Genomic DNA, 25,627 nt, shown 5'->3' on the forward strand with positions numbered 1-25,627 from the left:
TTTACTCTTCACGGAACGTTGGGAGACGGTCCAATTCGAACAATTAGCTGTGAGTGCCATTGATGTAAAGTTTTCATTATTATGTTACTAAGGACTTCATCGTTTATTGGCACAAAGTAATCATAATAGTAACAGTAATATCTAAATACTCAAGAAACTCAAGTTCCGTAGAAATTATAAAAACAATAAAAAAGGTATATTGTACCTATTACTCCTTTTTATGGAATATATAGTAAACTAGCTGACCCAGCGAACTTCGTACCGCTTTCGCGTAGCAATGATGCTCTACTTTATTTTGTATAGCTGAGCTATGTATGAGTCCCTATTCAATTTGAACTGGAATCTATAATGTCCTCCAAATAAAAATGAATCCATAATTTCATGATCTTACTATACCTGAAAAGGACTTTACTAATTAAAAAAAAAACAAAATATATTTTCGTATATATAATTTCACTAATATTTTTACAAATCGCTATTGAAGAACTTGGCATTTTTAAGTAAACATTGAGCTAAATACCACGCGCGCTCTTTATCAATTGTTGGTAAATTAAAATGTCCAGCATTTTGTCCTGCAGGCGCCTTATCGGCTCTGATGACAATTTTGTGATTATCTGGTGGCATTCGGTCTAATGCATTTGTGAATAATGCAACTAATTAATTGTGTTGATGGAAACATGTTTGAAGTTGTTCATCACAATGGATCTTTTTACTGAGTTGTTGTGTGCGCAACGCTGATCGACTTCTCTTGCTGAATTGACCATAAAATATATTTGCAAAAATGTACAGTCTTCAACAGTCACTGGCAATAAGGAACCTGTTTGATGATATATTTGAATCCCTGAATCTGCAAGAATATGAATATGTATACAGGTAATTGTATAGCAAATTGTACCACCATGTGGCTCGCAAAATACTGCCACAATACTTTACATCATTTCAAATTAAAACTACTTTTAATCTCAACATTAAACAGCCTTCCACGGCAGCTTTAGGTAGTAGGCTTTACCAAGAACATCTTGCTCATGCCACTATAAAATACATGTTATAAAATGTTGCTGATTAAGTCTTCGGATTATAGACCATTATTATGTATTTGATTTATTGTTTACAAAATAAACACATCACTGACTCGACATATTTTGCACCAGCTACATGGTTTTAAAACTAAAAAAAAACGTTTGCCATTATACTTACTTCCTAAAAGTAGGCAAAAAATTGTCTCGTATAACTTTTGTTGCACCAAATGATGTCATTTGAAAGCAATTATTGTACCGCTGGATATGAGTCAAAAAATGAACCAATGAATGTAGTGGCTCTGGTGGCGGTACCAATGGCGTCAATTTGACTTGGCCGCTGGCGCAACACAATCCAGAGGCTTCATTTTTTAATTTCAATCCCAATGTGGACACACAATGTTCATTAGTCCAATAGCAACAATTTGCTCTGAACTGTAATCAATTGCCACATTATAACTGAATGCAGCTTTGTGGGGATTAAACACAACATTTCTATCTTGATATCGATTCAGTTCCAGTTCATTTCGCGCTTCGCGATGCTCATCAGTTTGATTTGCTCTTATATTTCTTTGACTTGCCGTATTTCGAGTTCTGCGGCCTAAGCTTGTACGTCTGGTTGGTAGCATTGTTAAAAACGAAATTCCAACTGAAAATAAAAAGCTCTCATACATTTTCTGCATAACTATGTATACCAAATTGTAGTATTGTGTAGTCACTAAAAGTTACTAAAAATCAATATGGAGATGTGAACTTACCTTGATTAACAAACACTTATCTTATATATAAAAATGAATCGCTAAAATCGTTGGTAAGCGCATAACTCGAGAACGCGTGGACCAATTTGGCCAATTCTTTTTTTGTAATATTCGTCGAAGTTCAAGGATGGTTTTTACGGCGAGAAAATATCAAATAATTGACGGAAAAGCCCTAAAAACAGCCCTTTTCTTTATCCCATACAAACGTTTTCTAACTAATACGTAGAGTCAATTTGAGCTTTATTGCTATTGGATAAAGTTCATATTGCTATTGGATATTAAAAAACAAATGCTATTGGATAAGTGTGCGTTGGAGATTTGGAGCACAGAATCCCTACTAATATTATAAATGCGAAAGTAACTCTGTCCGTCTGTAATTACACTTTCACGCCTAAACCAGTAAACCGATTTTGATGAAAATTGGTACTGAGATAGAATAGACCTTACTTGATACTTTTTATTGCAAAAAAATAGCGGAGAATGGGTAAAAATAGGGGATAAATGGTCATATGTAAATTCGTAATCTTAAAAGCTGTAACAGTGAAACTTTGTATTTAGACACTTAAAGATAAACGAAAGAACATAGGCTACTTTTTATTGCAAAAAAATAGGGGAGAGTGGGTAAAAATAGGGGATGAATGGTCATATGGAAATTCGTCATTTTTAAAGCTGTAACAGTGAAATTTTGTATTTAGACACTTAATGAGGAGCGAAAGAACATAGGCTACTTTTTATTGCTAAAAAAATAGGGGAGAGTGGGTAAAAATAGGGGATGAATGGTCATATGGAAATTCGTCATTTTTAAAGCTGTAACAGTGAAATTTTGTATTTAGACACTTAATGAACATATCTTTAAAAATGCTAACAGTAACATATTCTCAAGTAATTCACATTTTAGATGACATACGGCAGCATTTTGACCACTAACACCACTACGCGGACGAAGTCGCGGGCAAAAGCTAGATGTTTTCAATAAATTTTGTACATGTCAAATATTTGTATGTTTCTAAATTCAAATTCTGTAAATAATGATTGACATTTATGCATAAACTATTTGAAAAGGTTGAATAAACAATTGTCTGTATTTTTTTAATCTATTGAAAATGTTGAAAAGTGCATATTTATGCGTGCATTCAGAAATAATGACAAATTATCAACAGTTACGCGTGTGTTCAGAAATTTATTTTGTGTAAATTAAAGTTTCTATTCACGTTTTCGAACAAACGATGCTCTTTCAATATAGTCTATTGGTGTGAATGACATTGACATTCGTATTGCGCGTTTTTTAAAATATGCAAAATTAAATGTATATTTTTCAATATTTCTGAGAGATTATCTTAATATTTTTTCGAGTTTTAAAGACTAAGAAGATTTTTATTTGCTAATAAGTGTTTGTTAATCAAGGTAAGTTCACATCTCCATATTGATTTTTAGTAACTTTTGGTGACTACACAATACTACAATTTGGTATACATGGTTATGCAGAAAATGTATGAGAGCTTTTTATTTTCAGTTGGAATTTCGTTTTTAACAATGCTACCAACCAGACGTACAAGCTTAGGCCGCAGAACTCGAAATACGGCAAGTCAAAGAAATATAAGAGCAAATCAAACTGATGAGCATCGCGAAGCGCGAAATGAACTGGAACTGAATCGATATCAAGATAGAAATGTTGTGTTTAATCCCCACAAAGCTGCATTCAGTTATAATGTGGCAATTGATTACAGTTCAGAGCAAATTGTTGCTATTGGACTAATGAACATTGTGTGTCCACATTGGGATTGAAATTAAAAAATGAAGCCTCTGGATTGTGTTGCGCCAGCGGCCAAGTCAAATTGACGCCATTGGTACCGCCACCAGAGCCACTACATTCATTGGTTCATTTTTTGACTCATATCCAGCGGTACAATAATTGCTTTCAAATGACATCATTTGGTGCAACAAAAGTTATACGAGACAATTTTTTGCCTACTTTTAGAAAGTAAGTATAATGGCAAACGTTTTTTTTTAGTTTTAAAACCATGTAGCTGGTGCAAAATATGTCGAGTCAGTGATGTGTTTATTTTGTAAACAATAAATCAAATACATAATAATGGTCTATAATCCGAAGACTTAATCAGCAACATTTTATAACATGTATTTTATAGTGGCATGAGCAAGATGTTCTTGGTAAAGCCTACTACCTAAAGCTGCCGTGGAAGGCTGTTTAATGTTGAGATTAAAAGTAGTTTTAATTTGAAATGATGTAAAGTATTGTGGCAGTATTTTGCGAGCCACATGGTGGTACAATTTGCTATACAATTACCTGTATACATATTCATATTCTTGCAGATTCAGGGATTCAAATATATCATCAAACAGGTTCCTTATTGCCAGTGACTGTTGAAGACTGTACATTTTTGCAAATATATTTTATGGTCAATTCAGCAAGAGAAGTCGATCAGCGTTGCGCACACAACAACTCAGTAAAAAGATCCATTGTGATGAACAACTTCAAACATGTTTCCATCAACACAATTAATTAGTTGCATTATTCACAAATGCATTAGACCGAATGCCACCAGATAATCACAAAATTGTCATCAGAGCCGATAAGGCGCCTGCAGGACAAAATGCTGGACATTTTAATTTACCAACAATTGATAAAGAGCGCGCGTGGTATTTAGCTCAATGTTTACTTAAAAATGCCAAGTTCTTCAATAGCGATTTGTAAAAATATTAGTGAAATTATATATACGAAAATATATTTTGTTTTTTTTTTAATTAGTAAAGTCCTTTTCAGGTATAGTAAGATCATGAAATTATGGATTCATTTTTATTTGGAGGATATTATAGATTCCAGTTCAAATTGAATAGGGACTCATACATAGCTCAGCTATACAAAATAAAGTAGAGCATCATTGCTACGCGAAAGCGGTACGAAGTTCGCTGGGTCAGCTAGTTAGCAAATAAAAATCTTCTTAGTCTTTAAAACTCGAAAAAATATTAAGATAATCTCTCAGAAATATTGAAAAATATACATTTAATTTTGCATATTTTAAAAAACGCGCAATACGAATGTCAATGTCATTCACACCAATAGACTATATTGAAAGAGCATCGTTTGTTCGAAAACGTGAATAGAAACTTTAATTTACACAAAATAAATTTCTGAACACACGCGTAACTGTTGATAATTTGTCATTATTTCTGAATGCACGCATAATTAATATTTGAGCACTTTTCTACATTTTCAATAGATTAAAAAAAATACAGACAATTGTTTATTCAACCTTTTCAAATAGTTTATGCATAAATGTCAATCATTATTTACAGAATTTGAATTTAGAAACATACAAATATTTGACATGTACAAAATTTATTGAAAACATCTAGCTTTTGCCCGCGACTTCGTCCGCGTAGTGGTGTTAGTGGCCAAAATGCTGCCGTATGGCATCTAAAATGTGAATTACTTGAGAATATGTTACTGTTAGCATTTTTAAAGATATGTTCATTAACTGTCTAAATACAAAATTTCACTGTTACAGCTTTAAAAATGACGAATTTCCATATGACCATTCATCCCCTATTTTTACCCACTCTCCCCTATTTTTTTAGCAATAAAAAGTAGCCTATGTTCTTTCGCTCCTCATTAAGTGTCTAAATACAAAATTTCACTGTTACAGCTTTAAAAATGACGAATTTCCATATGACCATTCATCCCCTATTTTTACCCACTCTCCCCTATTTTTTTGCAATAAAAAGTAGCCTATGTTCTTTCGTTTATCTTTAAGTGTCTAAATACAAAGTTTCACTGTTACAGCTTTTAAAATGACGAATTTACATATGACCATTTATCCCCTATATTTACCTATTCTCCGCTATTTTTTTGCAATAAAAAGTATCAAGTAAGGTCTATTCTATCTCAGTACCAATTTTCATCAAAATCGGTTTACTGGTTTAGGCGTGAAAGTGTAATTACAGACGGACAGAGTTACTTTCGCATTTATAATATTAGTAGGGATTCTGTGCTCCAAATCTCCAACGCACACTTATCCAATAGCATTTGTTTTTTAATATCCAATAGCAATATGAACTTTATCCAATAGCAATAAAGCTCAAATTGACTCTACGTATTAGTTAGAAAACGTTTGTATGGGATAAAGAAAAGGGCTGTTTTTAGGGCTTTTCCGTCAATTATTTGATATTTTCTCGCCGTAAAAACCATCCTTGAACTTCGACGAATATTACAAAAAAAGAATTGGCCAAATTGGTCCACGCGTTCTCGAGTTATGCGCTTACCAACGATTTTAGCGATTCATTTTTATATATAAGATGAGCAAACCAGATGCAGAGCAACTTGAACCTGAAACCTGGTAAGCAATCAGAGCCGCAAGTGCGTTGTCGGCCTTTAAAAAATTCTTTTCTTAAAGGTTTTGAGGTCTGCTTAATTAGAATATTTTTAACGTGGCCTCTACACAAGGATTTTCTCCTGTACGACACAGGGTGGGTGGTATAAATATCAAATACCAAAACTGACCAATATGAGTATCCTTAGAATTTACTATTAAAAGATACTACCTGACCAATATTCTTAGAATTTCCTATTAAGTGATACTCCGCAATTCAAGATTGATCATGATACCTCATATCAAAGTCATTGACAATCAGTTTACACTTGATTCATCATTTTGTGCTGTGAATTAGTTATTCGGTCTAATTAACTAGGTAATCTGAAATGTACCACTGTTAGGTAAACTAGACAGCTGTTATTATACCTAAGTTAGGTCATTTAATAATCTGACGTCGTGTTGTGTTAGTTATTAGACAATAATGATGCAAATGCAACCGTTACATCGGTTCAGATATCAATATTTATAGCATTGGATTGTTTTGTTTTGTTTATTTTTTTTTGTGTTTTTGGCCTCGTTTGTGTATTTGGAATCAGAAAATAATATTGAAACTAGAGTTTAGTTTCCGTAAAACGGGGTGAATAGAATTCGAGGGATACAGTAGGGTGGTGAAAATGTTCTAACATTTATTCACCCCGTTTTACCATGTATATATGTTTTTTATTTTTTATAATTAAAACAATGCTGAGTTATTCATTAGTTAAAAATAAAATCTATTCAATCTCTAACTGAGAGTCGCTACGTCCACTTACTACGACGTAGCTACATTGCTACGCTTTCGTAGTAGATCTCTTGCTACGAACTTCAAACGTTTAACATTTTTTATTTTATTGTATCTTATAATTTTTAGCATAAAAACAACCTAAAAACGATTTAAATTAACCTAACTAGTTTGTTACGCTTTCATAGTAGAGCTTTTGCTACGTGTAACATTTTTTTTTATTGAATATTATTTTAAGCTTAGAAACAAACTAAAAAATATTTTAACTAGAAAAATATGAAAGTTACCAAAGAATAATATAGTAAAAAATATATTGAGAATTGTTCGCAATGAAAAAGCAAGTCCGAAAATAATGTTCCCATTTCGATCTAAAATTCAACTGTCAAATAAATGAAGCCATTGCCCAAGGCGATTTAATTTTCAAAAAATATTGAAATGTCTCTACTTTGACCCTATCTGTAACACTGAATTTTTTTGACATCTAATAGAAAAATAGATTGGCTCTATTCAGGCTTAGGGTTCGATCATATACGCTGCTACAGATTCGTCGACTGTCGATTGACTACAGACGTACTAGTTATATATCGATTAATCGGAATTTTGGTGATATGTTTGTAATGAAAACTATATTTTTCATTAATTAGAGTTTTTAAGTGTTTTTAGTTATTACCTACGTTTAAGTTTACTCTTTGGTGGAGAGGAGTTTAAGTTTATTATGGACGTCATGAAAAAAGTAACTGTCATTGTGTATAAAATGAATATCGATTTAATTATAAAAACGACACAATAATAAACATTAAATGTTGTTTCTTAACAACAAAGAAACTCAATTGTGTTTTGTGTCGCAAACCTGGGAAAATACCTTATAAAACAACATTTATTGTAACAAGATGGAAAAATTAAAGTTTACATTTGAAATAAAACCAACAACAGATGGAAAGTCAAACTTTATTGCCATAACATCAATTGCCACGCAAGACGACAAAATTTACTTAATTCCTGAAGAATATCAAGCAGTATCGCTTCACAAACATATCCAAGCCTCGAAAAGCTTCGCCACTGTGAAAAATACGTTAAAAAAGATATCAAACCAGAAATGTTTGGATAAAAACTACAGAGGATATTTTAAAAACATATGTCGATGAGGACAGCAACATGATTTTCCAGGACCAATTTCTAGAGGAAACTACCCAGGAACAACTATCTTGTGTGAGTAAAAAGTATTCCGAAGATCCTGTCGTGAAAATTTTAGAAAAATTAGTTGAAGGTCAACAAAGCAAGGAAAAGAAAAGTGTAAAAAAGTTAGCGGAGAGATTTGTAATTGAAAAGTTTGACGGAAAAAACACAAATGCAAATCAGTGGATGAATGTATTTGAAAACGAATGTGCAAGGTTTGACATACTAAAAGATGAAGAAAAAATTGAAACGTTCCGACTATTTCTAGAAAAATCATGCACTGACTGGTATTCTTCCATGATGATAAAGCTTAGTCTACACTCCGAATGGTCACAATGGAAATCAAGTTTCTTGCAAACCTATGCCAATAAGGGTTGGGCATCTAGCAAGTATGCTTTATCATTCAAGTATCAATCAGGATCTTTACTAGAGTATGCAGTGAAAAAGGAAAAACTTTTGCTCGAAATAAGGAAAACAATAGATGAAGGAACCCTAATTGACATAATTGCTGCAGGCTTACCGGATTATATAACAGACAAACTTAACAAAGAAGAAATTATACATACAAGCAATTTATTCAACGAACTCGGCAAATTAGAACATCTGGTCACAAGAAAAAAATATATATTCAAGAAAAAAGAAGATACAAAGCCAATTAAAGAAAAATGCAGCATATGTGAAAAATTAAATAAAGGCATACGCTATCATTCAGAAGATTCCTGTTGGTTTAAACAAAAAACAAATATTGAAAAGGATAAAAAGCAAATAAAACTTATAAACAATTCAGAATTAGAATGTGAATTACAATGTGAAGACCAAAAAAACTAATAGTGCCGCCATTGATCAAAATAAAATTAGTACTCAATGAAAATGTTGAAGTATTTGGAATCTATGACTCGGGGTCAAACGTCTCATTGATAAACTCAAAATTATTAAAGATAAAAAATGAGGAAACCGGTCTCTCCAACAAAACTAATTTAAAAACGATTAATGGCGTCAAAAAGGCAAATGGAATGATTACTCTTGATGTTGCCATATTTGATTTGAAAAAGAAAATGAATATTTTTGTAATAGACAAAGAAAATTTTGATTATGATTTTTTGGTAGGACTAGACTGCATAAAGGAATTTTATCTAGTCCAAAATGAAAACTTGGAAATTAGTCAGAAAATACCAATACAAAGAGGTGAAATTGATTCTAAGGAAGTCAATAAAAGAAGTATGGATTTTAAGGAAATAAAAGCCGAAAATTTAGTAAACTTCAATGAAGACCTCAATGAAGAAAACTTCAAAATTTGTATTAACCACCTGGACTATCAGGAAAAAGCATTGATTGATGAATTAATATCCAAATATAAAACAGTGTTCGCAAAGGACAAATATGACATAGGAAAGGTAACTGATTATGAAGCACACATTGATCTCCTAGTAGAAAAATATTGCAGTAAAAGGCCATATCGTTGCACAATGGAAGACAAGAAAGAAATTGAGAATCAAGTAGCAAAATTATTAGAAAAAAATATAATAGAAGAATCGTATAGCCCATTTGCAGCACCAGTCACGTTAGCATTTAAAAGAGATGAAAACAGAAGATCAAGATTGTGCATAGATTTTCGAGACTTAAATAAAATAGTGGTACCTCAATCACAGCCATTTCCACTTATTGAGGACCTCATAATAAAAACAAGAGATTGCAAATATTTTTCAACACTTGACTTAAATTCAGCATTTTGGTCTATACCTTTGCGTGTTTCAGATAGACACAAAACTGCATTTGTGACACAAGAAGGTCACTACCAATGGACCTGCTTACCATTCGGATTAAAAACTTCTCCAGCCATTTTCCAGAGGATAATGTGTAATATTATACGAAAGCATAAGCTAACAGAGTTCACGGTTTGTTACATCGATGATATTTTGCTATTCTCAAAATCTTTCTCGGATCATGTCAGGCACCTAAAACAACTATTTCAAGCAATTGAAAGTGAAAGCTTAAAACTAAAATTCTCTAAATGCACATTTGCAGCAGACTCAGTTAAATACTTGGGTCATATAATACAGAATAACTCAGTCAGGCCACTAAAAGATAACTTAATATCAATAAGAGATTTTCCAGCCCCAAAAACTCAAAAAAATGTGAGGCAATTTTTGGGAAAAATAAATTTCTACCATAAGTATGTGCCAAATATAGCAATAAAATTAGAACCATTGCATAACCTTTTGAGAAAAGGACAACCTTTTAACTGGACTAAGTCATGCCAAAAATCATTTGAAGAAATGAAACAATTATTGTGTTCTCAACCAATATTAACAATCTTTGATCCAAACTTACCTATTCACATATACACAGATGCTAGTATACTAGGAGTGGGAGCTGTCCTAAAACAACCACAAGAAAACAGCGAAGAGAAACCAGTAGCATACTTCTCAAAGAAATTAAATGAAGTACAAAAAAGAAAGAAAGCTGTTTATCTGGAATGCCTGGCAATTAAAGAATGTGTAAAATACTGGCAACATCTATTGATAGGTAGGAAATTTACTGTCTTTTCGGATCACAAGCCACTGGAGAATATGAACATAAGGTGTAGAACAGATGAAGAATTAGGTGATCTGTCATACTACTTATCACAATATGATTTCCAAATTAAATATTCTCCCGGAAAATATAACATTGAAGCTGATTGCCTGAGTAGGAATCCAGTCCTCGAACCCCATGAAAACCAAGAGGAACAGCTAAAAGTAGTTAACACAATAACACTAGAAGACATCCTTAAAGATCAAATGAACAATGAATATATACAGTGCAGAAAAGATAGGTTACAAATAAGGAACAATGTTTATTACAAGAAAGTAAACAAAAAAGAAAAAATAATTATATCTGAGAAATTCAGCTTAGAATTTATGAAAAATGTCCATACAGATCTTGGTCACATAGGAATTAAACAGATGCAAAGAATGATAAGCTCAGTGTATACAGCAGAAAACATGTCAAAAAACATAAAAAGTATCTGTGAAAATTGTATAGTATGTTTAAAAAATAAATCAAGAGGGCAAAATAAATATGGATTGATGTCCCACTTGGGTCCTGCGACAAAACCTTTTCAGATATGCTCTATTGATACCATTGGAGGTTTTGGCGGTTCTAGATCAACAAAGAGATACTTACACTTGCTATCAGACCACTTTACTAGGTATGCATATATTTTAACATCAAGCACTCAAAATGCAAATGATTTCATTAAACTGATAAGAAACTGTGCAGAAAAGGATGAGATTGAATTGATACTCTCAGACCAATACCCAGGGATCAATTCAAAGGAATTCAAGAATTTTTTGGATGAAAAGAATATTTCATTAATTTTTACTGCAGTGAACTGTCCTTTCTCAAATGGCATAAATGAAAGGCTAAACCAAACGCTAGTCAATAGAATCAGGTGCAGGATAAATGAATATGACACAAAAATAGCTTGGTCAACTATAGCACACAACTGTGTAAAGAATTATAATGAAACAGAGCACACTGTTACAGGGTATGCTCCAAAATACCTACTCTATGGTACAGATGTAACAATTTTACCAAATGAGCTAAAGCAGAAGAAGACAGAATATAATTTACTCCAGGCTAGGAAAAAAGCTCTGGAAAATACAATCAGATCACATGATTACAATAAGACAATTTATGATAAAAATCGCAGAGATATAGACTTCAAAATTGGTGATACCGTTTTTGTGGAGAATGGAAACAGACTCAATAGGAAGAAGCTTGAAGAATTAAAACTTGGACCTTACAAAATTATAGAAAAAATATCAAGGTCTATTTACAGGGTAAACACTGATCATAGGAAGTCAGAGTCAAATTTTTTCCACATCTCAAAACTAACGCCAGCCCCCGACTGCATCTGAAGAGTATCTATAATGACGCTCATTATTTTATTTTCTCTTTGGAGGGGAGATGTAATGAAAACTATATTTTTCATTAATTAGAGTTTTTAAGTGTTTTTAGTTATTACCTACGTTTAAGTTTACTCTTTGGTGGAGAGGAGTTTAAGTTTATTATGGACGTCATGAAAAAAGTAACTGTCATTGTGTATAAAATGAATATCGATTTAATTATAAAAACGACACAATAATAAACATTAAATGTTGTTTCTTAACAACAAAGAAACTCAATTGTGTTTTGTGTCGCAAACCTGGGAAAATACCTTATATGTTAATTAATTATAGCTCCCAAAAAAATCAAACAATTAAACTATTAATTAATTCTGTAATCTTTACTCTACAACATGATTAACAAAAAACACAGTTTTCATAAAATCACTAAGGATGATTTTCCACCAGTAATGTGCCATGTAGCTATGCTGCGAAGATGTAATAGCTACGCTGTGAAAGCGGAGCGAGTAAGATGTGCAGTTTGAGTATGCGATGTATCGATAGTAGGGAAACCATCCATAGCACAAATCCATAGCACGCATCCATAGCACGCATCTTTCCATATAAAAAAACATATCTTAGTTGAACCCGATTCCACCAATGCTAGGCTATGTATACCAATAAACATTTTGGTGGTTTGATTGGTGGAAGCTAAACGCATCAACAGCACATCTCTGTTTGAAAAGCACCCTACTTCTCGCTGCTCAAAATATACAAAGCCTTACCAATCGATATGGAGCCATTAAAAAAAATGATGACTAATGCATCCATCAGAAGTTTTTGAGTTGTCAATGGCGTACAATTTTTTCTCGCGCCTTCTCACAACTTTGTTACATACAATGTAGGGGTTGCAATATACTTTTATAAATCACCTAACATTTGTTATTTTGATAGGTTTTTAGATGTCTCTTTCAAGTGCGAGACTGTGAGCTTTTTTGATTTAATGGTTTGTTTTTTAAGTGGTTCATTGAATATTTCTTTTTTTTTTGGTATCTTGGCGGTGGTGAGTGTGTGTGTGAATGTGATTATTGAGGAGAAGTGTCTCTTAAGTCAGTGATTACAGATTTGGAATTATTACAGTCAAGTTTCAGTAAAGTGATACCTCGAGTTAGATTCTTATGTTGGGTAAAGTATTATTGGATGTTTACTAAAAAAAAAATTCTGGATGAACCAACTGTCTATCTGTTGAACAGTGTACGGTAATCTCATTTACACAATAAAACACAAAGCAAGCTTTGTTTCACGCCGGTTTTCTGTGAGGCCGTGGTATCACTCCGGTCGAGCCGGCCCATTCGTGCCGAAACAAGGCTCTCCCACACATAAAAATCTATCTCTTTGAGCGTGATGTTATGTCTGTATAAGTAAAAATAAAATAAATCAAATTACAAACCAAATAAACTTATTTTGCTTTTAAAATTGCTAAGATCAGGCATATTTGCCCTCTGTCTAGAGTGGGACATATTTCCAATAATGCAAAGGACAGATATCAAATAAGATTTTTGTCCAGGCGTGAATTTGGACCACTTGGCATCGTTCTTTAGTACCTAAAAGTCAAGAGTTTCTAAAAATTGTTTGAAGAATTGGCTCAAAGATTTGATTTCTTTTAGAAATATTATTTTTTAGTTACTTTCAGACTTCCAATTATCTGCAAATGGGAATATTTCTTTTTTATCTTTCACATAAGACACTGAAGGCTTTTTAAATTGAATTTTGCGACTTATGTATAAGAGTAACAAATGGAGATTCTTGCTCGTTCTTCTCCATTCCAAGCTACACTTTGGAACGAGCACCTAGCTTCACTGACGGACAGACTATATTTTTTTTTATTTGTTGACATTTCAAGAGTTATTGATTGATTATGATTTGACTTTAAACTTTCTAACGAATTATTTATGTACTATTTAATAACTCTAGTATGTCTGTTAAAGATATATATTGAAAATGCCTATGTATTGTTTTTAAAACTACGTTTTTCGCATGCACAGCGTGATTGGCGAATATTTTGAATATTTCATCACACGTATCAAAATTCTTTTTTAAATATTACATTTTTTATAATCCTTGGCCTAAATTCACAGTAAACGATTTGAATTTCAAGATGATGACCCTTGTTTTAAAAAAATAAGGCAGTCGCACTTGCAACCACTCGACTAAAGTCAAAGTACAAGGGGTCACGGGTTCGATTCCCGAATCGAGCAAGGTACTACTGGGCATTTTTCGTTTTTTCCAATTTTTTCAGTAGTAACACAGAGTCTGGAATTGTACCCCCAGTATTATGGCAATAGGCTCACCCCCTATTACATGGGACTTATAAACCAAATGGTGTAAAGTGGGTGTATGCTAAAATCTGCATCTCTGCTTACACCTTCGGGAATAAAAGGCGTGACGATGTCGAAAAAAATATAATATTTAGTAACATAAACATCGAAAGAAAAAAACAAATCTCAAAGTCTCTTTGACAAAAATCAGAAAGTAAATAAATAAGAGCTAAAAATCATTTGTTTAGCCAATCGATCTATCGCCCAATAAGTGATGAATGAATCCCTTGACGCCCATAACAGTCGATAGTTTCACAAGATTGTCGCTGCCTGAGATTCGAACCTATTATATGAGTGACATGATTTTAAGATGATAAATATATTCCCAAAGTGGTTATGAATTGTGACTGTTGTTTTTGAAATCAGATTTGATGTTGATGTTATATTAGCTTTTTCTAGCGGCTCTGCTCGCGTTAGTATTTTTATTAATGAAATTTATCAAAATCGTTACGGGACGCCTACGTCATAGTAGATTCATGCACAAAAATTCTCAGCAAAAAAAAACTTTGGGAAAATTATTTGTGATCATCAGTAAAATCACGTGTTTAAATATATTTCACTAATTTTACCAGTCACTCTGTACTAAACTATATAATATACGTACTTTACAAGTTAACATAAACACGATCAAGGAAATTTGATTATTCCACAAATCACCTAGATTTTACATGACATTCTGGTACTAAACTAAAACTAGACTCAGTTACACTATTTTATTCATTGAGAAGATCACAATACTACGTGTATCAGTTTGTATTACCTACATTGGAAACCGAGAATTAATGCACACATACATCACACTCAAACAATTAGACGAACACAGCAATGAACGTCAACATCACCACTAAAAACCCATACATCGTCACACAAAATAGCACCCTATTCACAGAAGAGACACTGAAATAATTTCCCAACATCAACGTTCAACGCATTAGCATGTAAAAGGGGCTAAATTCGCATGAACAAACCTGTGAACCAGTACCTATAAGAACTCTTTTGTGAATCACAGGGTGTTCACAAACTGACGAGACCATTGCGTTGTCATTGGTGGAGTAAGCACTTAGTTTTGAGACTAAACGAAACTGGCAAGTGGGTTGGAGATAAAGAGTACTAGATATGGCTAGTCGGCACGTAATTAGAAGATTTTGTTCGTTCATTTCGAATTAATGTTGAATTTCTTTGTTGATTTTCTTCGCATGGTTGAAAATTTTTGTAAGAGTGGTGTATTTTTTGAGGGGGGAGGAATCATTGAATATCTTTTCCCACCGTTTCATCTCTTGCTCTACGAGCCGGAGCCTTGGTAATCAACACAACCAAAAGTGGTCTAATAAAAAAAAAATGGTTTCAAATTCAAGAAATAAATAAAAGTGGTATTGACCTTATGTCTTAGCTATTCGACTCTACGCGTGACCAGAAGGCTGGATACTTCTTCGGTCAGAAGATAAGCATTGCCATACAACGTGGCAATGCGACCAGTCTTCTGGGAACGTTCCCCAATGACAGCGATGCGGACGAGTACTTCGACGCCTAACCACGCCTAACGCCTTTATTTTAGTTTTAAGTTAATTTTTATTCCTTTTTGTTTTGGTATTTTTAAGTTGTAAATAATGGGTTAGTTTAGATGAATAAACAAATAATCTATATTAAATTAATTAAAGGCCTTATGTGTTTCAAAATTCTCAGTAATAGTATAGGTTAAAGTCTAAATACCTCGGGTGTTTAGTTAAAATGAGATTGAAAATGTAACTACCCTAAATAAGTAAACGAACATAATGTTTTCTATAAATATTATATTCTAGGGACCCGCCCCGGCTTCGCACAGGTGCAATGCTGATACTAAATACACTACAGAAAAACTGTGAACGTTATATTGTTTTATCGTAAGACATACTAAATTATCTAAAAATCACGGTTAATATAAGATAAAGATATATAATTTATTTAAAATTAAAATTGAAAACAAAACACCACAAAACCGTTCAAAACTAAACCCAACGTCATAATTCATCGCAGCTCTTCTAGAAACTCTATAAATTCTACCATAAGCGTGTTAAAAATAAAATTTTCTTTGTATTCTCTGCAAGGGTGGAACAATGGTGGAACACAAAGCAACGTCACTAGCCACTTTGTGGAGAAAGAATATCAAAGAACTTCTTGCTATGTATCGACTACACTTCTTTCTAAAGCACCACACTTCACTTGACCTAAATGGAGGAAGATTTTTAAATGAAGTATTTGTGAATTGGTATTTGTTGTACTAAAGGAGTTTGTCTTTTAATAGCACAAATGGTCATTGATATAGCACAATTTTTAGTAAATAAATATTTAAGTGTGGGAGAGTCATGCTTTGGCACAAATGGGCCGGCTCAACCGAAGTGATACCACGGCCTCACAGAAAACTAAAGTGAAACAATGCTTGCGTTGTGTTTTTGAGGTTATCGGAGGCCCAATTACCTCCAATCTTCCCAATCCCCAAATCCCCAACAACCCTTAAATTCTTAACCCCCAAAAGGCCGGTAACGCACTTGTGTTTCGGGTGTCCATCGGCGCCGTAACACGCATCTTTCCATATAAAAACAGATTTTAATTGATACTAATAAAATCAAGTTAAACTAAGCTACAGCTAGAATAAACTTAGCTTCGCATTCAAGTGCTTAATTGCTTTGCAATGCTGCAATAAGCATTTAATATCAAACTCAAAACGTAAACGTCGCATATAGTAAAATTAATTTCAGTTTTTAACGACGTAAACACAAGAGTTACTTTTCAATATTACAAAAGTGTATGAGACGTTGAAAAATTTCTTGTGTAATTTTCTATCGGCTTCATGATGGATCGTTCACGATATTATTATCGCAATAAATTGTGATTGGCACAGAAAATATATTATATTTGTTGTAAACGTTAACGATAATGTTTGTATTGTGATCCAAAAAGAAAAAAAACATCTAAAAGAACTGCATGGGCAAGTCACGCGTTCGAATCCCAGGTCGAGCAAAGTAATTTTACTTGGCATTTTCCGTTTTTCGAAAATTTCTCTCAGTGGTAGCACGGAGTCTGGAAATGTGATCGGTATATGTCAATAGGCTCACCACCTACTACATGGGACTTACAACACAAATTGTGAAATGTCGGTGTTCATTCGCATTATGTGCCATAATGTGCACCTCGAACCTACCCCTTCGGGGATTAAGGGCGTGACGTCATAAAAAAAGAACAGTAAAATTACTTAAACGCAATTACAAGAAAATACTTTGTCCTTACGTAATTTGCCTATTACAAGATAATAACTCATCTTTACGCACTTTGGCTATTAAATTCAAATCGTCGTGATAATAACCCTTCATCATCGTCAATAATAGTCGATACCAGCTCAGTTTTGAAGTTTCGGTTTTTGAGGGGTGAAAATCATCAATTGGCTTCTCCCGCTTTGGGTGAAGCAAGAGGAAGTATCAGATTCTTACTGACTAAAACCAGCTTATTCTTACTCTTGCTTTGAGCTGGAGCTCTGGTAACCATCAAGGACATTCACTGCTTCAATCGGGTATCAGACTTACTAGGAGTTTAATTCTGAGCTCTGGGCCTCTTCTACTTTTAAGAGAGTTTCTCATAATTTTGATGACAAGCAGGTTGAAAATATCCAGAGCTGCGGAATACTTAGCAGGTTTACTGGGGCTCCGGCTCAAAAAACAGGAGTAGGAACGGGGTGGTTTTTAGTCAGTAATAGTCTGACACTCCCTCTCCGCTCATCCAAGGCGTGAGAAGTCAAAGGATGATTTTCCTCCCTTAAAACAAAATCGCTCAAAAACTTCACTAACACATGCAAAAAGTTATTTTTTCAAAACCCGCCACCGCCTATACATTAGCCCACAAGCACCAGGTGTCTTATATGTAGCAATCGATCATACTCGTAAGGTGACAAGTGCCAACAGGAACGAATCAATAGGCGCTTCCAAGTAACCTCGGTCCGATCGATTGTTCTTAAGTGCATTGTTTTTTCAGTAATACATATTAGGGTTTATATGGGAATTTACATGTTTTTGGTCCTAAGTAGGAAAGGGATGAGGTTTTACCTAAACGTAGGTAATTATAATCATGAAAGTATCACTGTCTCCTCTTCATCTCCAATGTCTTCCTCAATCCCACATCTGGGAACAAAAAGTAAAGTTCCCTAAGATCGGAAAAGGAGGATCCCCGACCAGGCGAGGTGATCGGATCCTGTCTAGTGAGCTTTCTGCCCAATTTTTCACACATGACTGTGTTTATGTGGACCTCATCTGTTGATTTGCTCGTCGATCGTCTAATGTGCGACTTCTTCTTATCTGTTTCTTGTCATGTATCGTCAATTATCAATTTAAATACCTCGATCCTTAACCCATTAACTGGGTTGCAACGCACTTGTACCTCTGATGGTGTCTAGACTAGGCACCAAATGTTTTTCATCCTATAAATAAAGAAAAAGATGCGCAATAGAAAATTTGGATAGTTTGCTCTATATGAGTATGTGAATACAATTTCCTAAAAATTTTAAAAGGCATCCCAATAATAAAATTAGGTCTTCTTCTATCATTAAAACAGTATACAATCATTATTAAACCACCAGATCCAAGTAACTAACACCCTCCAAAACCTATACACCATCAAACCTTCACCCCTTTTCGAAACCAACATCAATACACAGGATACAACCCCTTTTTCGAACAGAAGACTCAATAAAATAGCAACAAAATATTATATTTCCTGATATATAAACATATGCCCCATCTGTTAAGGTTTGGGCCGTTTTGTATGCAAAGTGATAAGGATATCCTTTGAAAGATGAATGCGCAACTAATGTACTATTATACGTATTGAAATACCGTTAAAGGGTTATAAAAATGTTTATGAACTTGAGAGCTTTATAATATACACATTGTCCTGTCCGGATGGAGCAAATTCGATTGCAACGCCATCTACTTAAACTATATTGATCAAGGTAAAACTAAGTTTGTTTTCGTTCTGGGTTGTAGAATAGTAGAATTATCTTTGAGTGAACTAAAGTAGGTATTTCTTTTTCTTCTCCTCTAACAGCATCTTCTGTTTATTTCTATGCGAGATCCAAGACGGTCGTTCGTGTCCCTGGGACGCGCCGGATTTCGGTGTTCAGGTGTTTTCATGGTAATATCTACTATAGATCCTGGCTATGGTGGAAATGTACCATTATAAAAAAAATCTAAATTAGAGATTCCAAATGTGGAGTTATGTATTTGTGATTTGGAACAGACTAAAGAATTGGATAAAAAATTATAAGAAATTGAATCAAATCAAGTACAAAAACCATCGAAAAAACATCAATAAATTCACCACCGTGCGGAATCCTTTTAAAACTCTGTCGCTAAGCCACACACATTTCGTAAGAAGAATAAAATCGACAGTAACCTGTTCATAAGCTACTACATACATAGGTATAGTCAGACAGCACATCAAGCTTTTTTTTTTTGAAGGGTGGAAAAACACAACAAACAGATTAGATAGCCCCGGTACTTACAAGTTGCGAACCCAAGCGCTTTGTTAGAAGTTTTCCCGAACCCTTACTTATGATCTGCTGAGCCGACAGCTGACAGTAACCTGTTCATAAGCTACATACATAGTCAGTTTTTATGCTTGTTTGTTTAGGTTCAAGTTGTTTTTGGGAGATCAATGGGAACATTGGACTGTATAAATATGGAAGTTCCTTCTCAAATGGAGTCTTATAGGGTCTAAATGTCAAGGCTGTTAAGTTTTCGGATGAAATTATGGATGTATTGTCCAAAACGTGGAAGGTTGTGTAAATAAAGGAATCGATGATGAATTGTTGGCTTTATTCTGTGAGAGCGAGGTTTTGTGAGACGTAACTGAATGGAATTGGGAGAATAATGTTGAAAGAAAGATGTTGTGAAATAGATTTTGTTAATAAGATTTCGTGTTAGAAATTAATGTTCATTATTATACTGAAAGATTAAGGTCATAGGGAGCCGTTGGATGCAGGAGGTTTGCAGCCGGCCTATCTGGAAGTCATTGGGGGAGGCCCATGTTCAGCAGTGGACGTCTTGTGGCTGATATGATGATGATTATACTGAAGATCAGACCAACAAAGGTTCCATTATTTAATTTTATAAAGTAGATATCTAGAAATTTATTAAAATAGCCATTTCGATCATTATAAGCTTCAAATTGTATAAAACCTCTTTACTCTCCCTTTCAACAAAAATCGGTCGTCAAAATATCTGACAGATCAACTTTATGCAAAAAAATGTAACTGACAAAAATTGTCAAATCAATGTCAATGTAATTTGTAATGTAATACAATACAATAGCAAAACATGAAGTAAATAAATTATAAAAAATGTAAAAAATAACCACAATGCATTCAATTAGTTCGAAGATATCAACAGAATTGTACAAGAATATAAATTAAGAGTTCAGAAGCGATAAAAGTTCATAAATAAAGAAGAAACCATTAAGTACAGTTTAATAATTTGGATTTAAAATGGGTTTGCTGCTCAGTAAAGAATTTAGACGTAAAAAGAAAATCGATGAAGCTACTAGTAATTCTAGGTAAGCATGATATTATAATAGAAAGTTTGAATATAACTGCAGGACAACACACACACTTTTTTATTATTTATTTATTTGTTAAAAAGTACATGTTAAAACCTTATAAACTATTGTACAGTCCAACAAAACTAAATACCAAGTTTGTTTGTTTTTTCAATGTCTTGTGTATGTGAATTTGCACGTTTGTAAACGCTTTTATGACGCAGAAGAAAAATCCTATTGAGGGGCGATTTTAAATACAGTTGCCGAACATATATTATGTTCGTGAACTACGAAAATGAAGAATGACCTTGCTATACTATTTACACTTCATTAATTATAATCATTTGAGATGTCATAGCAAGAAATATATTTCATTTTATTGTTGCAGCTTGACCAATGTGCGTTACGTCATAACAGAAAAGCCAAAATGGAAAGTTTTCAAAAAGAAAGAGTGAGTCAATATGTATTTTTTTGTATTAAAATTCCAATCGTTGTAATTACTGATAAATGGTTTTAGTGCTTACCTTATATAGCGGCACTACGGCAAGGGGTAGCCCTTCGGGGATAAAAAGCGTGACGTTGTGTGTGTGGTTTTAGTGCTAGACGGCATAACAATCATGAATGAAATTCTTGCATTCAGTTAATACATAAATTGGTAAAAGTCATAACGATTAATCTAAAAGATGTGTAGTGAATTTGTGTGTATGTTGCAATAACGTCAAAACATCTAAAGGTACAGGAATAAACTTTTTAAGTCAAGAGAACGCAGGCAAAGCCGTTGTCAGAAGTTGGTATTAATAATGATTTCATTGTAACTTTCGTGAGACATACTAAATTAATTATTATGTTATCGGCTTACACACAACGCGGTGATTGTCGCGGAATGCTGCTCATGAATATGAGCCTCTAGCATAGCTTGAAACTAGTCGAGTTCCTCGTCAAAACATTACGCGAGTAAGCCGAAAACATAATAATTAATAATGATTTCATCCATTAATTACAGAGTGGTGCCCATTCCTCAATACTTCCCTCCGAAGGGATGTGTATGCGGCAACGAAGGAATATGTAAGCAGAAGATCACACCAGCTGGAGTTACTATACATTATCCACAAAAGTAAAAAATATTTTATTTGTATGTCTATAATAATTTAAATAACTGATAAGTGTCGAAACAGTTAATGAAAATATGAGCTGGGACTTAAAATTGCAGTTTTCGACTTTAAGTAGTACTCTCTTCAAGTGAATTGTCGCATTTTACATGCGCCAATTGATTTTTTTTTCAATCTATTTATCTCCAAACTAAAAATATTCCAAAAGAAACCATACTACTCTTGACTTGAACTGAGAAGAGAACTCATGATCTCATACGGATGACTTAAAACAAGTTATTAGGGCTCCGGCTCGAAACAGGAGCTGGAACAGGGTGCTTTTTACTTAGTAAGAGGTTGGCTCTTACCTCACCCCCCCCCCCTTCTCCAAAAGGGCGCAACTAGTCATTTTAGATACTGTAGACAGTCAATTTACACTTTGAACATAAAATTTATACATACTCGTGATTATAATCCAATTTCATTCAGGGTCGACCTTGAAGCATTTCCATTTGGATTTAAAGGGAAAATTCCTATTTAGAAAATTTAAATAGTTTTGTATTTTCACTCAAACTAATCCTCGTAGTGAAATTACTTCAATGTTTAATTGGACACGTGTAAAAACTAATTAAGGAATGGAATGAATTAGATTAAACTTATGTTTCAAATGTTGTTCGTTAAAATTGCGTAGTTGCGTTAGTCTAGTGGTTATGTATATGACACTGGATTGGGAGGGTTTAGTTTAGACGCTGAAGGTGGCTTTATCTATACTATAATATTATAAAGCTAAAGAGTTTGTTTGATTGTTTGTTTGTTTGAAAGCGCTAATCTCAGGAACTACTGGTCCGATTTTAATAATTCTTTTTATGTTGGATAGCGCATTTATCGAGGAAGGTTATAGGCTATAAATCATCACGCTACGATCAATAGGAACCGAGCAGAGCGGGTGAAACCGCGCGGAATATGATATAAGCTGGTAAACGAACAGACGGATCACTTGATGGTAAGCAATCGTCGCCGTCAATGTACACCCGAAACATGTGACGCGTTACAAGTGCGTTACTGGCCTTTTGGGGGTTTAGAATTTAAGGATTTTTGGGAATTGGGAAGATTGGGAAGAGGGGTAATTGGGCCTCGGGTAACCTCACTAAATAAAGTTATTACTGAACCCACACAATTTTGGTTTTCAGAAAGAAAAAATTCACCGCGTTTGGTGGGAAGCGGCGATACAAACCACCAAAAATAAAGAAGAGCAAGTTCAGCAAGTTTGTATTTATTTATCAAATAGTTTTATAAAACCAAACCAATCGCAAACCTAATAATTATGAATCAACGAACGATGCTATCGCTATCTTTGACAAAATGACACTTTCTTTGACAAAATGATTTCTATCATCAGGCTTGATAGTCACATACTAGTCTTGCCACAATACTATTGCAATCTATTTCTTGCCCTTATCCTAAGTCACTTGGGGTTCGCAGAAAATGCCTTTTTACTATATTCTCTCTCATCAACCATCTCAGGTACTATCCTATCACAGATTTCTTTCTCTTTCGTACTACAACTCTACAAGGATAGAAAAGATGACTTTTCTTTAGTCATCTTCCTGTTATACTCGCGTCATTATTTGACTTTTAATCCTTTGTTTACATGTCTTTTCATTTCACATATTTTATTTTCAAAGTTTACTATTCGAATACCTACACAATATAAGGTGTATTAGGAATAAATCTATAGCTTTATTGCCTTCAACGTACAATCTTGTTTGGAATGATGAACACCTAATTCAAATTTATTTTCTTTTACTCTCAGATCTCGATGGAAGTCCATTCCCAAGGTTTCTCCATTCCAAACAAGAGTTAATACAAGTCTTCACGTTAGTCAACCATCAATAAGTGGTGATAAACTCACAAACGCTTTGAAGGCAATAAAGACTTTGAAACCGACGAAGTCTGGGATAAGTGTTAAATTAAATAATGTCATCCTGAATATTAGATCATTAAGCCGGTTCAGAAGACACTATAGACTAAAAAGAGTGAGCAATGAATTTTTTTATGCCTATCAATATACAGGGTGATCAATAAGGTGAGCACATAGGCAGTTGTTTAACTGGACATCAGTTCTGAAGGCTGGTTGTCATAGGACCTCAGCTCCTATTCGTACGTAGTCTAAAGACCCTTAAGAATATAAAATTTGTTCTGAGAATCGTATTCAAAAAGGAAATTAGGCGTTAGCCCGCAATATACTCATATAATCCCGTTTTCACCAATCTCTCTTAAATTTTAAGAATCCCCTAAGTTAAGGTAAGTAACACCTAACAGTACAAGTTAGGGGTTAGTTTAGGTCTCTCACACTGATTAACTTTAAAATATGAGATAGTTTATGGGTGTAAATAGTTAGTCTAGTCAACTGGGAGGGTAATTTGATGAAGATGCTAACTCTTATCGCTGTTTAATAAACAATCTTAATTCTTCTTTATATTTGTTGCAGTCATAGGCCAATAAATAAACTGAAGGGTCGGCCAAAGAAATTTACAACTTGGAGACTGGATAATATAGTTTATAATTCGCCGTTTAACAGGCAAGTTTGCCAGTATACTTATTTCTCAATATAAGGAAAGCCATTAAGCTATAAATTTTTGAACCTATCTATAATGTGAAATTGCTGAATGAATCGCTAATGTGCAGTCTTGAGTGAACGATCTAGAAGCGAACGCGAAAATAAAAAGCTGTTTAAATCTATTGACGTGGCCTATGTGACCAACTGCACGGTGGATGCGGTGAGCAATCAATTGACTTGGTCACACCGCATCGCGTTGAATTCGCGTGTCACCGCCCTGCTTCGCGTTCGTTTCTATTAAATCGTTCACGCAAGATGTCGCGTAGTGTTTAATACAAATGAGTTATTATTTGAGACATAAACTGGAAAATACCTGTAAATTATTCTATGCTGTGGCAAATAATCGCCAACCTGTTTAAGTGTTGTGTTTAACACTCATACCATTACCGAACCGTGTGAGAAGAAGGTCTTTGCCAGCAGTGATCACTTATAGGCTGTTGATGTGTGATGATGTAATATGTTGTCAAATATTTAAATTGTTTGTAATTTTTTACAGAACGTATACGCCGCCCCATCCTGACGTCTTTTCGGAGTCTGACATTAGCGTCACACTGAAGTCTTGCGACACAAGCAGCTCCGACGACACGGTCAGATCTGACGTTGTGAATTGAAAATGTCTTGATTTATGTAAAGTATTACAATATTATCATGTATAAATATATAAGTTACTTTATTACTAAAATGATAATTCACTGTTTTGGTTTTCTTTCTATGATTTTCATCATCATCATCTATTGCTGTAGAAAAGGCCCATGATGCAAAAATGGTTTAAATTCCACCTTTAACTGGTATTGCATTGTGGGGGCTAGTGGACAGGTCTATTAGAAGACCCGGTGTCCTTTACAGGAGCTCTTAGCAGGTGGTTTTAGTGCGGCAACAAATCCACGCTTCCTAATCTTTCTCCACAAAAAGATAGACGCCTTTCCAAGGTTTCCCCCGTCATCAAAAAAGAAGGTCACAGAAAAGTTAAATCCATTAAATAAACCTGTTTCCATACTGAAAGTAAAACAAATAATTACCTACAACGAACGATAGTACTATAGGAAAATAAA

General features: G+C 33.9%; 1 protein-coding gene across 2 annotated transcripts; it reads left to right on the forward strand.

Annotated features, from left to right (window-relative positions):
• Positions 1-20,604: 20,604 nt before the first annotated feature.
• On the forward strand, positions 20,605-25,268 carry LOC118276842 (uncharacterized). 2 transcript variants are annotated; one of them, XR_004783712.2, is made up of 7 exons: positions 20,605-20,885; positions 21,256-21,318; positions 21,871-21,981; positions 23,146-23,220; positions 23,769-23,991; positions 24,447-24,536; positions 25,072-25,119. XR_004783712.2 is itself a non-coding variant. In XM_035595416.2 (6 exons), exons 1-6 carry the CDS (start codon positions 20,818-20,820, stop codon positions 25,184-25,186), a joined length of 522 nt encoding a protein of 173 aa, XP_035451309.1. In that variant the 5' UTR covers positions 20,605-20,817; the 3' UTR covers positions 25,187-25,268. The 2 variants fall into 2 exon arrangements, 1 of the variants encoding a protein (XP_035451309.1); XM_035595416.2 differs by lacking the exon at positions 23,769-23,991 and having other exon boundaries at positions 25,072-25,268.
• The last annotated feature ends 359 nt before the right edge of the window (positions 25,269-25,627 follow it).

The sequence above is a fragment of the Spodoptera frugiperda genome, chromosome 17 (assembly GCF_023101765.2).
Source record: "Spodoptera frugiperda isolate SF20-4 chromosome 17, AGI-APGP_CSIRO_Sfru_2.0, whole genome shotgun sequence".
Classification (NCBI taxonomy): domain Eukaryota; kingdom Metazoa; phylum Arthropoda; class Insecta; order Lepidoptera; family Noctuidae; genus Spodoptera; species Spodoptera frugiperda.

Excerpts from the sequence above, each read along its gene's own strand:
- LOC118276842 (XM_035595416.2), top strand. The coding sequence starts at position 20,818 with ATGGGTTTGCTGCTCAGTAAAGAATTTAGACGTAAAAAGAAAATCGAT. Across the intron at positions 20,886-21,255 it reads GAAGCTACTAGTAATTCTAG|CTTGACCAATGTGCGTTACG; the intron begins GTAAGCATGATA and ends TTATTGTTGCAG. Across the intron at positions 23,221-24,446 it reads AAGAAGAGCAAGTTCAGCAA|TCATAGGCCAATAAATAAAC; the intron begins GTTTGTATTTAT and ends TATTTGTTGCAG.